This window comes from Oenanthe melanoleuca, chromosome 5, assembly GCF_029582105.1.
Source record: "Oenanthe melanoleuca isolate GR-GAL-2019-014 chromosome 5, OMel1.0, whole genome shotgun sequence".
NCBI lineage: Eukaryota > Metazoa > Chordata > Aves > Passeriformes > Muscicapidae > Oenanthe > Oenanthe melanoleuca.
In genome coordinates, this window is record NC_079339.1 from 58,972,235 (window position 1) to 58,986,949 (window position 14,715).

The 14,715-nt window shown below is 38.5% G+C and overlaps 1 protein-coding gene across 2 annotated transcripts; it reads left to right on the forward strand.

Moving 5' to 3' along the window:
* Positions 1-55: 55 nt before the first annotated feature.
* POLE2 (DNA polymerase epsilon 2, accessory subunit) lies at positions 56-14,616 on the forward strand. Of its 2 annotated transcripts, XM_056492189.1 has the most exons (18): positions 66-223; positions 1,088-1,163; positions 2,116-2,193; positions 2,872-2,965; positions 3,330-3,404; positions 3,656-3,739; positions 4,199-4,255; positions 4,644-4,692; positions 5,587-5,659; positions 6,085-6,257; positions 7,817-7,906; positions 8,076-8,130; positions 8,444-8,503; positions 8,601-8,678; positions 9,046-9,154; positions 11,957-12,133; positions 13,700-13,767; positions 14,483-14,616. In XM_056492189.1, exons 2-18 carry the CDS (start codon positions 1,099-1,101, stop codon positions 14,499-14,501), a joined length of 1,404 nt encoding a protein of 467 aa, XP_056348164.1. In that variant the 5' UTR covers positions 66-223; positions 1,088-1,098; the 3' UTR covers positions 14,502-14,616. The 2 variants fall into 2 exon arrangements, with proteins under 2 accessions (XP_056348165.1, XP_056348164.1); XM_056492190.1 differs by lacking the exons at positions 11,957-12,133; positions 13,700-13,767; positions 14,483-14,616 and adding an exon at positions 11,541-11,949 and having other exon boundaries at positions 56-223.
* The last annotated feature ends 99 nt before the right edge of the window (positions 14,617-14,715 follow it).

A 14,715-nucleotide genomic window follows, 5' to 3' on the forward strand; every position in this document is an offset into this window, starting at 1 on the left:
AATTACTTCTGCTTCTTAACCACAAGCCATGTGGTGATGATGTGCACACCTGCCAAAATCAGCACAGTTTGTGTAAACTATTGAATATTAATTGCTTTTTATGGTTTCTCCTCTGGGATTAGGGATGCCCTGAAGTATCTCACTGAAGCTTTCCGGTCCACCAGTGAGGGAGAACTTGATGATATAATTGAAAATGTCATTGATGCAGTTGAAAAACAGCCTTGTAAGTAAACAATTTCTTTTTCTTGAGCCAGTTTTCTTGGGATTTCTGTTGTTATCAAGACAGTTACTGGCAGCAGAGGCACTGAGGTGTCATTGTAGTATAAAGGGTTGGTGGAGATAAATCTATTTTTTGGCCTTTTATTTGGTTAAACACTGAAGTTTGCAGTGTCAGCAGAAGACATTTGTTCAATTTAAAGAGTTGGCAGTGCAGAATATCCTGACTTTTCCAAAAGTAGTAGCATTTTTTAGTGACAGTTACTAAGAGTGTGTCTGGGCATCTTTGTACCTGAAACTGTAATTTTAAATATTAAAATGGAGAGAGAATATTTACACATGGAGTGACAGGACACAGGGAATGGCTTCCCACTGCCAGAGGGCAGGGTTAGAAGGAATATTTATATTTTTTGTAATATTTTTATAATCATATTTTTGATGGAAAACCTGTGAGAGTGGGGGGGCCTTCAAGCTAAATTACCAGTTTAAATCCATGAAAACAACAATGTGCCTGTCTCCAGAATTGTGTTGGAATATTTATAGCAGCAGTCCGTGTGATAATGTTCTGGAACCAAATTAACCTCCAGAATGTGAAAGCTCAGCTCTAACACATTTGTGATATATTTGGCAGCTTTGCATCAACTATAATTGTCCTGTTCTCCATGTTTAGGGAATTCAGGGTGGGCACAGGAAGGATATTTTTTTCCTGGGAATGTGTCCTTTTGGTGGCAATATTAAGTGCTCCATCTGTGTGTCATGCCAGAAAACATTGTGTGTGTTCCTGTGAGGAGACTCAGCCATTTGATGTGGAGTATTGGAGACCCACTTCCTTCCCTGCTGCAGGTTTAATCCTTGGGATTTTCCTTTGCAGTGTCATCCAATATGATTGAGCAGCCCCTGGTGGAAGCAGCTGTCCAGGAATGCAGCCGGGCCCCGGACGAGGCCATGTAGGGGTGACATCACCAATTACAAATTGGGTTGGAACTTCTGGGAGCTGCTGTCACTTCCTTCTTCCTCCTGGGGAAATGAATGCCAGGAGTTTTCTGCACTCACTGCTCTGTGCTTTTGCCTTTGCTCCAGGTTGCTCCTTGGAGCATTTGTTCTCATGGCTGGTTCTGAATATAATCTGACATTGTGGAATTCAGGGGTTGTGTGTTGTGTGTGCTCCAGGTTGAATATTAACCAATATTCGGTCCATGCTTTATTTGCTCTGCTCTACATGAAAGTTATCTCAGGTTGCTTTTGTTCCTTTCTTTTCTGAAAGCACTTTGGAAAAGTTTTCCTCTGGGGTGCCTGCTCCTGCTTTTTTGTTTAGTTTATGAAGCCCTGATTGATTTCCCTTCTGTGATAACGAAGTGTGGAACAATGACTGGAGTTTCTGAGAGCTTTGTGATCCTGATGGATGTGTTTCCTTTCGTGTTCGCATCGTGATGCAAAGCATGAAAAGAGATGGTTTGCTGGGCATGTCAATTAGATCCTGTCATCCCACAGCCTCTCAGGATGGAGAAAATTCGAGTTTAACTTTGCTCCTCACCATTGGAATCATTATGATGCAGATGGTTTGAGTGTGACTTTTCTTTTAGTGCTTTTTTATACTTAAAGTAGTTTTTGTTTTTTTCTCAAAAGTGAAGAGGAATCCATATGTACAGATTCTCTCTGCAGAGTCCTGAAGGGAAAAGCTCTACAGATCACAGGGACAAATCTTTTAAATTATTTAACTATAGAAAATAGAATGGAAAACAAATATAAGATAGAAAGAGAAATGGTGATGATAGTGAGCAAAACAAATGTCATTTTATCTACCATATTTGTTAGTTTGTTTCACCACTTCATGAAATCACAGAATGATTTTGGTTGGAAGGTGACATTCAGTTAATGCTGTAACTGTTCTTATTTCAGAGAAAATGTTTTCAACATTATTGGAGCCTTTGACATCCCACGTTTTATTTATAATTCAGAAAGAAAGAAGTTCCTGCCGTAAGTCTCCCATATTTTAAGTTACAAGCACTTCCTGTTCTAAGAACAAAGCCTCTATTTCTATAGGATAAATCTGGTTTTAATCTTTTCTTCTTGGGTCTGTTCCACTGAAGCCTGAGTGAGAAAAGTAATAAATGTTTAAGACCATAAACCAAGTTTATGCCACCTAATGAATAAAAGAGACAGTAAGGCTAAGGACATACATCACTAAAGGTAGTCTGGGGTTATTTTTTTTCTCACATTGGGCTGTTAAAATTTATTTTTTTAATAAATTTGATCTGTCTGTTGCCTGTATTTATTTCTTAGTCTGTATCTTGCAGCTCCCTGAAGCCCTGGGGGGTTTCTAAGGAGAGCTCCAGACGGTAAAAAAGAAAAATTAGGAGCAGCTGGTGAGAAACTGGAGGAATAATGCTTTTGTTCACAACTCCTTAAAGGCATAACTGCTTTTTTTAAAATGGATTTCTGCAGAGGTCTCTTTGGGTGGAAGGATAAATCTCAGGGCCTGTGAGTTAGAGGGGAGTGAAATGGATGCAGAAATGCAGAAACACAGGAATGTCCCTCATGGAATACCTAAATCATGCATAGCTTTTGCACCCTCCCAGACCTTATAGATCAAGAAATGGTATTTATGTGTGCAATATCCCTTTTTAAAATTGTGATTGTGTTAATTGCCTGCAGCCTGTCCATGACTGACCTGCCTGGGCCGAGTTTGTTTGGGACTGCCAGGGACAAGGCAGAGCTGTACCGGGAGCGCTACTCCATCCTCCAGCAGGTCAGCAGCTCTGCAGGTGTCCACAGGGATGTATCCCACATCTCCTTCCCAAAATACATCCTGCCCCTGCACCTCCCTGCCTCATGAACCCTCTGCCTTCAGCTTGGCACAAATGACTTCTTTTAGCAGCCTTACAGATGCTTTCATGACACTTTTTTAGGCTTAGTTTTATTATCCGGTGTTACTGATCTTCTGTTTCTTGGAAGCAAATTCTTGTCACAAGGACTGAATTATTAAAAGTTGCTGGATGAAATAGAGTAAGAACTTTTCTCTGAAGTGTTTTGTATAGTGCTTGCAGCAAACTGGCTTTTTGACAGTGCTCATTTATTTTTAAGCTGAATCACTTCAATTTTGGTTTCTGCAGAGGACTCACAGACATGAGCTGTTCACTCCTTCACCAGTTGTTGCTCATCCTGATGATAGCAAGAGCAAATTCCAGGTAAAAAATGGCATTTTTTCCAGTTTTAATCTCAATAATTACAGCAGTTCTTTATGCTAGCAGCCATTATTGAGAATCTTCTCCTAAGGCACGTTCAGAAACATGGCTCTGATTTTTTAAATTTTGTAATCCTCTGGCTCATGTGTGTGTTTATGTAAAGCCATGTCCTGTGTGGGGCTTTGTCTTGCTTGGGAAAAGGCACATGGAGAGTTTGATTTGATTCTGATTGGGTTCTTTGCCTTTGATCCCAGCTGAAGACAGTAGAAACTCTCTTGGGCAATACAGCTAAAGTGGGAGAAGTGATTGTGCTTGGGATGATCACTCAGCTCAAGGAGGTGAGTTCCTTTTTATTCTGGAGTGTCTGATCACTTCTCATTCAGTGCTATAATACATTAAAAATGAGAACTTAAATATCTCACACTTGACCCAGTGTGAGTGTGGAAAATGTCTTTCTTTGTCTTCCCACTATACAATTTTTATGTCAGCAACCAGAAGCAGTTAGGATTTTTTGGCATGTCCTTTCTTGAGAGGCTGGAGCTTCCAGTGACTTGAGTTTGGACTTGCCAATGTCCTGGACTGTGATTTTGGGAGGGGAGCACCAGCAATCCCAACTGCAGCAGCTCCCAGGGAAGTTCTGAGATACATTTATTATAAACTACATTAGTTTCAGTTCTTGCCAGCTTAAAACATTAAACCCAGCCCAATTATTTCTAAATGCTGACTGATAGATGATTCTGATTGAAGCATTTGTGTGTTTGGTGTATTTTGCTTTATTAATGAATCCTACTTTTTAGGGGAAATTTTTCCTGGAAGACCCCACAGGAGTGGTCCAGCTAGACCTCAGTAAAGCAATATCCTTTTGCTGTGATGGAAGAGCTGCAGGAATTTCCTGTAGACCTGCAGGATTTAGAATTGAACAGTAAATCAATGCTGACCATTAAAAATTATATATTGAGAGTTGCAGCTCTGCCTTTCTGCTTTGTTTCAATTCCTTGGCTGCTGCAGCTCCTGCCTTTCTCTTGGACATGGTCACTTCTCCTCCCCATGGCAGCAGAGCCTGTTCCAGTTCTTGGGCTCTGCCTGCACTTACCTGCTCAGGTACCAGGGAATTCCCAGGCTCTTCAGGCAGCCTGGGAACCTTCAGTGCTGTCCAAATCTATTACACCAGCTGGAAAGCAAATTTTGGTTAAAAAACCTACTTTGAATCTAAGAAAAATACATTCCTTAACCTTCCTGCACCAGTTCCACAGTGGGCTGTACACTGAATCCTGCTTTGTCCTGGCAGAAGGTAAAGCAGACTGGGTTTATTTTTCAGCTTGTAATAAATTATTCTGTTAAAGCTGTGGCTGCCAGATGTGGCTGAGCAGAGAAGTCTCATTTTTGGTGACCATCAGTGAGTCTGTGACTGAGGTTTTTGGCCTTCAGCTTTTGTTGTGACCTCGTGGACTCTGGAGGCAGAGAAGAGGAATTTGAGGGTGTTGGGGGATGTGAGAGTCTGGAGCAGCTTTGAGGATTGGCCCCAGCATGCTTGGAGAAGTTATGACTGAATTAGGAAGACAGCCTAGAATAACCAAAGGAATGATTTAACAATCTGAAAATGCTGCTTTGTGCTGGCAAAGCTTTGGTCCTTTAATGAGGCTTCTCATTAGGATGATGTAAGAGCTTGCAGTTTTGGAGCCTGGTTTTAGCAAAACAAAAAAAAAAAAAAAAAGGCTATTTCTGTGTGTGGAATGTTCCTCTGTGCAAGATACATGATCTCAGTCTGCTAGTGTGTTTTATGTTTGTAAGTAGAAGTTGGGAGCAGAATTGAGAGTGGGGGTAAATAAATATCAGCCTGTTCTCAACAGTGGGATTTGAGACAAGGAGCAGTTGGGTAGGGACCCTTCCAGCAAAATGGTTCCAGTTCCCCTGCATTGCTCCTTGTTGGCTTGAGGGGATTTTTCATGTGCTGTGCAGCAAATCCTTGCACAGAAGTGGCTGGGGTTTAGAAAAAGTTGGTTTTTGCTCAGTCCTTTTTCCATGTGGATCGTTCCGTGCTCTGGTTCTGTGGAGCTGCCACAAGAGAGGGATTGATGGAGGCTGGGACAGGCAGTACAGCACAGCTGCCAACTCTGACTAATGTCTAGGACATGATGCTGTTAGAAGAACTGAGGAGTTATTTTGCTGTTCCAAAACCTCCTAGGTTGGTATGAAGATGAAGTTTTTCATGTGAACGCTTTTGGATTTCCGCCCACTGAGCCTTCTGCTACCACGAGGTACAAAAGTGACTTTTGGCAGCCTCACTCCATGTTTTCCTATAGGTTTCTAAGTAAGATCATTGTTATTTCATAATTTCTCTGACATTCAAGTATGTTATTCTTCCTCCTCCCCAAATGCTTTAAAATAAATGTAATTCTAAGGAAGCAATTCTGGGACTTGCAGGCACTAAAACCTGTAGTGTTGGCAGAAAAAATTTTCCAAAGGCCTTTGGGTTCTGCATATTAATGGAAATTAGAATGTAAGCCCTTCTCAATTGCAAAGCCAGGTAACATGGGAATAATAAATGCCTTGTTGCTGAGAGAATGGATCCCTGGGATAGTGGAAGGTGTCCCTGCCCATGGCAGAGGAATGGGATGAGCTTTAATGTTCCTTCCAACCCAAACCAGTGTGGGATTCTAACTGGAGCATTTTAATGGTGCAGAGCCTTCTATGGGAATATCAACTTCTTTGGAGGGCCTTCCTCAACTTCAGTAAAGGCTTCTGCAAAGCTGAAGCAGCTGGAGGAAGAGAATGAAGATGCCATGTTTGTGTTTGTGTCTGATGTGTGGCTGGACCAAGCAGAAGTGCTGGAAAAGCTTCACATGATGTTTTCAGGTAGGTGAGAATTGCTTTCACTCTAAACTTTGCTTTTAGAATTTGTTTCCTTAAATTCTTTGTACAAATGGTGTTTTGACCAGTAGACATTTTCTGGCCTGTGATAAGAATGTTTCCCTTGCTCCTGGAAGTTCTCCCTGAGTTTGTTTTGAAGACCAGAATTTATTTTTATTTTAAACTCCTTAGTTCAGAGAGATGAACATTACTTCCCACTGCTAGAGGGCAGGGATGGGTGGGATATTGGGAGAGAATTTGTGGCTGGGAGGGTGGGGAGGGGCTGGGATGGAATTCCCAGAGCAGCTGTGGCTGCCCCTGGATCCCTGGCAGTGTCCAAGGCCAGGCTGGACAGGGCTTGGAGCAGCCTGGGACAGTGGGAGGTGTTCCTGGCCATGGCAGGGAATTGGAATGGGATGGGATTTAAGATCCTTTCCAACCCAACCCATTCCAGGATTCTGGGATCAGTAATGTGGACAACACTGGGGAAAACAAACATTTATGAATTGCTCCTTTGTATTGCAGCACTTTTGGAACAGCTTGTTCCTCCTGCCTCGGGCAGAATGGAAGTGTGAGAGAGAGACTGGTTTAAAAACAAAACAGAATTCAGGGTGGGAAAGTGCTCCTCACCAAAAGGGAACTGGACACAAATTAGCACAGTCCTGCAGAAGTTACAAAAGCAGTTCAGGATCTGGATCAGGGCTGGCAAATCTTTGGGGCAAACTGGGCTTGGCCCAGGATTGCAGGTGCTGAGGCAGAAAGGGACTTTGGTCAGTGAGATTGGTGTGCTGAACCCACCTGGCAGAGATGCAGAGCTTGCATTTGCTATTTTGAGACTTTAATAGTGATAACCTTCTTAATTATAAACTAAATGAGCAGCTGAGGGGTAGAGCAAGGAAAAATATTGATGAGCCACTTCTCTGGGATAAGCAATTCTGTTCTATTTACCAGCCCCTTTGAAAACCAGTGAAGTAAATCCAAGTGAGATTCTGTGTGTCAGGAAAATGGAGAGTAACTGGGATGTGAGATGAATGCCTGAGTAGCTGTTTCTATTTTTATTTCAGGGATGGGAATCAGGTTTCTTTTCCCCACTTTGCTCTGAAGAGGGTGATGGGTGAGGTTGTGAGCACTCAAACTGCTCAGGCAATTCCAGTCACTGTTGTTTTATAATGCCAAAGGGGGAATTGGATGTTGGGAGAGCCCTTAAATTGGAATGATCATGGAGGTTAATAGCAATCCACTGCTGCCTGCTTGCTGTTTTCCTTTTGAAAGCAATAATACATTTTAAAATGGCATTATTTATTGTAATTGCACTTTGTATAATTCTCTGGCTGGGTCAGGAGTTGGATACACACAAACACTGCTGGAACTCAGCCTGTAAATACCAGAGGGCTCCCTCAAAGTGATACTTGTACATTGCCATCACCTCTTGGAGCTAAAACCAGCCTGGGTAAGGAAATCAGTCAGGTGTATTAATAGCAGCAGAGCTGAGTGCTGTTCCAGTTCTGCTTTCCCTGGAAGATGCTGCAGTGAATGGAGGCACTCACAGATCCTCTCTTTCCCAGGTTATTCCTCTGCACCTCCCACCTGCTTTTTCTTCTGTGGGAATTTTTCATCGGCGCCATATGGCAAAAATCAGATCCAGTCCCTGAAAGGTAGGGAGGTCTTTATAAACAGCCAGACATGTGCCTTGAATTCAAGTAATGATGGCAAACAACTGAAGAGAGCAGAAAATAAACCCTTAATTTTTAATTGCACTGCAGTAGAGGGGGGGATTCACCCAAGGTTTATTTCTAAGCAGGTGTTGTGTCCTGTTTTTCCCAGGTTCTTTGAAGGCTCTGGCAGATATTATATGTGAATATCCCAGCATCCATAAAAGGTACAAGGGGAAATCTGTTTATTTTGTGAAGCTTTTAATTACTTGAAGAAGCTGAGAGTTACCCTATTTTCTCTGTCTTGTGAGCCAGCTGTGATCAGATAAAAAGCTGGTTTTGTACCAGGCCTGCAGGTTTGTTTGGGAGCAGGGGAAGTTTGATTTTATCTAAAATGGAAACTGCTAATGAGGGAGCCAAGGTCTCTCCCTGGGATACTTTCCTGGCTCTGCTTTCTGAATTCAGAACATCAGACCTAGTTTTTAGGATTAGTTTATACAAAAGAGATTTGTTGAACTTTTTTTTTTTTTTTTTCTTCAGTAGTCGATTTGTGTTTGTCCCTGGTCCTGAAGATCCTGGGCCTGGTTCTATTTTACCAAGGTCAGTTTGCTTCTCTTCCTCAGATCTTGGAATTTTGAGTGAAATTGGAGTTAAAGATGGTAAGAGTCTTTGTTGATACCTCTGGTATTTATTTTAGACCCCCCCTGGCTGAAAATATCACTCAGGAATTCAGACAGCTGGTGCCATTTTCAGTTTTCACCACAAATCCCTGCAGGTAACCATGTAACTGCTAAATTTTTAAATTATTTTTTAAACAAAATTATGTGCAAGTATCATTTTCAAAGCATACAGATTTTTGGGGAAAATTTGCCTTCAAATTTTCAAATGAATAGAATTCTTCATTTGCATGAATTGTAACTAGTTTTTAATACATTAAGACATAAAAAATCAGTGAAGAAAGGAAGTAGTGCTAAAAAAATTGATACTGGATATAAAAATCCTGCTCAAAAGCATCATGATTTTTCTGAATCAGAAGGGGAAGTATTATTTTTATTCAATTGTCTGTATTAAAGGGAGATCAACTTTATAATGCATAATTTTTAGGTTAACCTTAGTTAATTTCACTGCTGTTTTCCACTCAGGATTCAATACTGCACCCAAGAAATCATCATTTTTCGGGAGGATTTGATCAACAAAATGTGCAGGAACTGTGTTCGCTTCCCCAGCAGCAACATGGACATTCCCAACCATGTGAGTGATGAATTCACCACTTTGTGCCAGGAGTTTGCATTTTATTGATCAGCAGGGCTGCATTTTGGGGGCTCTGATCCTCATTCTCAGGACTCATTGCATGAGAGGAGTTGTAAGAAGGATTTATACATTTAATATTCTTACTTTTTTTTATATTTTGACAGCAAATAACTCAAACCATGATATTTTAAGGTGAGATGATTCTGTCACACTGTGTCACAGAACTTCAGTGTCCTGCCAAGAAACACTGATTCCTAAATTTTAATGCACATTATCATTTTTTAAAGATTTGATCAGTTACCCAGTGCCATTTGCAGTAAAGCAGCAGGTCACTTCCTCAAAAATTCATCTGCTTGTTTTGAGTCCTCACTTGGAATTGAAATTCTGCTTCTCACACATCAGTGTGCTCTGGGTTGTGAACCACAGCAGGAGCTGGTGGGATTTACTGATTTAATTGGATGAGAATGATCCAGGTAGTCCTGGCTCATTGCAGTGATGGATGGAGTCTGGGTTTATTTATTGTACAGGAGTTTTTTTGTTTGCTTGCCTCAGAAAGTTGTTTTAGCTCAGTCTCTGTGAGCTAAAGTGGACACTGAGGGTTTTTTTTTTGCATTCCTGACACTTCCCTGTCCTCATCCAGGGCTTTCCAGGAAGGAATCATGAAGGACATGTAGAATTGCAGCACTTTCTGCAGGTTGTTTTTTTTGCATACTCCATTTTTCCTCTGCCTTTTTTGCCAATTTTAATCCAGCCATCAGTGTGGGGGAAAAAAAAAAAAAGAGGGAAATTAAGAAATTAAGTCACTAAGAAAGGAAAATAATCTGGGAATCAAATAATTCTTTCAGTCCAGGGAAAAGACTTTTTAAGTGTGAGTCTTGTGGTTAACTGGAAAGCAATAAGAAAAATAAAAACTAAAAAATGAGACTTGTGGCAGTGTTGGTACTTTCTGGGCTGGAGGAACAGGTAAGTAGATTCTCCTGATTGATGAAATAATTTTGACATCTTCAAATACTGACTGATGTGCTTTGTGTGTTAATTCAAGAAAGGAAAGAGCAGCTCAGTGCTGGAGGAGTCACTCTTTACTCTAGAATTCATTAATAATCAGAAAGAACAAGATACAAAAAACCCCAAACATTTCCATGTTCCAAAAGCTTCTTTATTAACACACACTGGCACATGCAGAGATGAGCTGAGCTTGCAGCAAATGTTTCAATCAAAGTTGTTTGTGGGTTTTTTTCTTTTGTTTTGTTTTTTGTTTTGTTTTTTGTTTTTTTTTTGCACTTTTTAAGGACCATTTCATTCCACAGGGGATAAAAAAACCCCAAACTTTCCCAAAGTTTTTTGTCTTTACATAAGTGTGTTTCACAAAAATACATAAGGTTTTTCATTAGTGTAACAACGTATTAATATTAAAAATCCAACACTAATTAATCCGTATCAAATACAAAATAAACTACCCAAGTTTCAACAAATAATTTCAAAAAACCTTTACAAACATTACTTCAAATGTTTTAAACCAAATCTTTGTGGGGATTTTTTCGCAGTTTGTAAAGACTGTTTTATCCCAGGGGTTAAATACTCCAAATGTTTCAAACTAAGTGTTTGTGGTTTTTTTTTTTTAGTTTTTGCAGTTTTTAAAGAGCATTTTATCACAGGGATAAATACTCCAAATGTTTCAAACAAAATGTTTGTGGGTTTTTGTTTTTTGTTTTTTTTTTTTGTTTTTTTTTTGCAATTTGTATAGACCATTTTATCCCAGGGGTTAAATACTCCAAATGTTTGAAACCAAAGTTTGTTGGGTTTTTTTTGGGTTTTTTTTCAGTTTGTAAGGACCATTTAATCCCAGGTGGGATAAATACTCCAAATGTTTCAAATCAAGTGTTTGTGGGATTTTATTTTGCAGCTTGTAAAGACCATTTTATCACAGGGGGGATAAATGCTTCAAATGTTTCAAACCAAGTTGTTTGCTTTTTTTTTATTTTTTAAAATTTGTGCAGTTTGTAAAGACCACTTTATAGCAGGGGATAAGTGCATCAAATGTTTCAAACCAAATCTTTGTAGGTTTTTTGAGATTTTTTTGCATTTTGTAAAGACCATTTTATCACAGGGGGGATAATTGCTCTAAATGTTTCAAAGTAAGTGTTTGTGGGGTTTTTTTTTTCAGTTTGTAAAGACCATTTTATTCCAGGGGATAAATATTTCAAATCCAAGTATTTGTGGGGTTTTGGGTTTTTTCTGCAGTTAGTGAAGAACATTTTATTGCAGGTGGAAATAATACTCCAAATGTTTGTGGGGTTTTTTTTTTGCTATTTATAAAGACCATTTTATCACAAGTGGGATAAATGTTTCAAACCAGGTTGTTTGTGTGTTTTTTTCTTTTTTGCAGTTTGTGAAGACCATTTTATCACAGGGATAAATACTCCAAATGTTTGAAACAAAGTGTTTATGGGTTTTTTTTTTTCAGCTTGTAAAGACCATTTTATCACAGAGGGGATAAATGCTTCAAATGTTTCAAACTAATTGAGGGGGTTCTTTTTTTTTTTTTTTTTTTTTTTTTTTAGTTTGTAAAGACCATTTTATCCCAGGTGGGATAAATACTCCAGATGTTTCAAACCAAGTATTTGTGGTTTTTTTTTTTTTTGCAGTTTGTGAAGACCATTATATCTCAGAGGATAAGTGTATCATGTTTCAAACCAAATCTTTGTGATTTTTTTTTTTGCAGTTTGTGAAGACCATTATATCTCAGGGGATAAGTGTATCATGTTTCAAACCAAATCTTTGTGATTTATTTTTTTTTTGCAGTTTGTGAAGACCATTCTGTCGCAGGGCCACCTGACCCCGCTGCCCCTGTACGTCAGCCCCGTGTTCTGGGCCTATGATTATTCCCTGAGGGTTTATCCCCTGCCAGACCTGCTGGTCACTGCTGACAAACATGACCCCTTCACTGTCACCAACAGTGACTGCCTCTGCATCAACCCTGTAAGAGCCCTGGGCACTCCCACCCACCTGTGCCTCACTCCTTTTTTGTGTTCTGCCTTTACTCAGCACCAGAGATGCACTTTTGTATTTGGACTCCATTGTTTATTAATTCTTATCTATAATGGTAGAGTCTGTAAGTCAGAGGCCTCTCTGAATATCTCAGAGAGAAATCAGAGAGCAAAGACTGAATTAAAACCTTTAATATTAAGTCACTCATACATGAAGTAGAGGTGTAAGCTGAAATTTTTAGATAAGTAAATAAGTAAGTTTAAGTAAGTAAAAACATGTTTTAAGTACTTTGAAAAGTAAAGGTCTAAAAGTCTTGAATATCAATGTAAAAGAACACATTCTAATAAAAGTTCAAAAAGATAATCCTAGTGTTAAAAACAAGGTTCTATATAAGCTCCAAGAACAAAGTCTTAAATACTAATGTAAAAGAACACATTCTATTAGAAGTTAAAAAACATAATCCTAGTGTTAAAAACAAGGTTCTGTGTAAGCTCCAAGAACAAAGTCTTAAATTCCAATGTAAAAGAACAAATTCTAGTAAGTTAAAAAACATAAATACTAGTGCTAAAAACAAGGTTCTATGTAAGCTCCAAGAACTGAGTTTTAAACATAATAAAACTAAAATAAAAATATTGCTTACATTTTTCAAATAGAACAAAATAGACCTTATATGTAATTTATATGTAAACTGGTGTGCTAAAAAACTAAAATTCTAGTAAGTTACAAAAAATGGTTCAAGTTTGTGTTTTTAGCTTATTAAGTAATTTGTATATAAGAAAAGAAATACTGTCTCTCTTCTCTCCTCTCCACCATCATCATCACCCCCAAAAAAAAATAAAATAAAAAAAAAGCTACATCAACAACATCAGCCCTCCCAGGGCCTCAACAAAAACAGTTTCTAATTAAAACTTTACTCCTTTTAACACTTTATACCAAAAACTTCTAACATAAACTTTAACACTTATAACTCTTTACCTTTTAAAACTAATGTACTTTTACAATAAACAGCTTTATAGCAACTAATAACTGCTTAACTCTTAAAAAACCAACTCAACACTATAGTACAGTGAGTTTTACAGCACTTCTAGCTAAAAGCAAGAAAATAGAGATGTATTTTAAGGCCTAACTATCCAATTAAAAGCTAACATTTATATTATTTATACTTTTGACTCAATGACCAAACACCTGTGAAAAAATCACTGAGGGTTTTTTTATCCAATTAAAAAAGTACCACCTAAAACTATCAAGAAGGAACAAAAAGGAAGAAGAGCTAATGCCCAAGAACTTCCATCTTGTCCTAGAACTATTACTTTTTTCTAAAACTTCAAGTTTTAAACTCTTTACAATGTGATATTGCACACCAGTGATTTTAACTCCATCACTCAAATTTGGAACCCTTCTCCAAGGCCTCAAGTAAAATGCAGTGTTCATTTGAGGGTCAGTCCCAGAAAACACAGAAAGTTCAAAATTCTCAGGTTTCAAGGTTCCAACACTTCCTCACTCCCTGCACTGCAGTTTCCTCACACAATTTGTTTTTTTTTCCCTTTTCTATCACAGGGTTCATTTCCCAGAAGTGGATTTTCCTTCAAGGTGTACTACCCCTCCAACAAGACAGTTGAAGACAGGTAAATAGATTTTTTTTTTAATGTGCTGAGTTTATTATCAGGATAAAGATCACAGAAAATTGATAATATGTGAATGCTCCAGCAGTTTTAGGCAGTGTAACAAATCCAAATGCCCAGAACTAAAGCAAGAAATTTAGAAATTACAAATATCAATGATGGGAAGCACAATCCCAAAATAAAAGTAGGGATGACTGCACTACCTGATTTCCAATGATAAGAGACCTAATTGAGAAGCAGATTTGTTTCTGGGGATGGTGGTTGTTACATAAATTAATGAAATTTAGGAATGATTTTTGCTTCATTTTGTGATAATCATCAAACCCAGAAGCCACTTTCAGGCTTTGATTTCACACATTTTTAAGTCTGCACTTGTTCATCTTATTTCCCCTGACTGAGAAAAAGACAGCTACACCAAAAAGTATTAAAATGGATCAAAGGGCTTAAAATGGATGAAAATGTACCTGTTTAAAATAATGATGGTATAACCCTTTAGGAAAAGCATAAATTTATCTCCTTGCTGGAGAGGCCTTCCCAGGGAATTAATAATGGGTCAGCCCATTCTACTTGAATATAAAAATACCACACCATGAGATACTTCAGGTCTTTAAATAGTTGAAAACATTATCAAGTCTTTCCTAGATAAAGAAATAAAATAGCATTGTGAACTATTTTTAAAATAAACTTTCTAAATACTGTTTTTCTTTGGTATTTTCAGCAAGCTTCAAGGACTCTGAATGTCTGTGGCACTGAAAAAAGGCAGTGAAGCCAACTGTAGCTCTTATTTTTTACATGCCTTAGTTTCATGATGTATTATGGACTTTTTATAATAAATGTCAAAGTCAAAACCGATTTGTTATATACAGATAAACTTTTACAGGAAAAGACACTGGTGTCAGTTTAGATAAATTGTAAAGTCAGAGTGAAAAATAATTGGCAAAGCATAAAAAA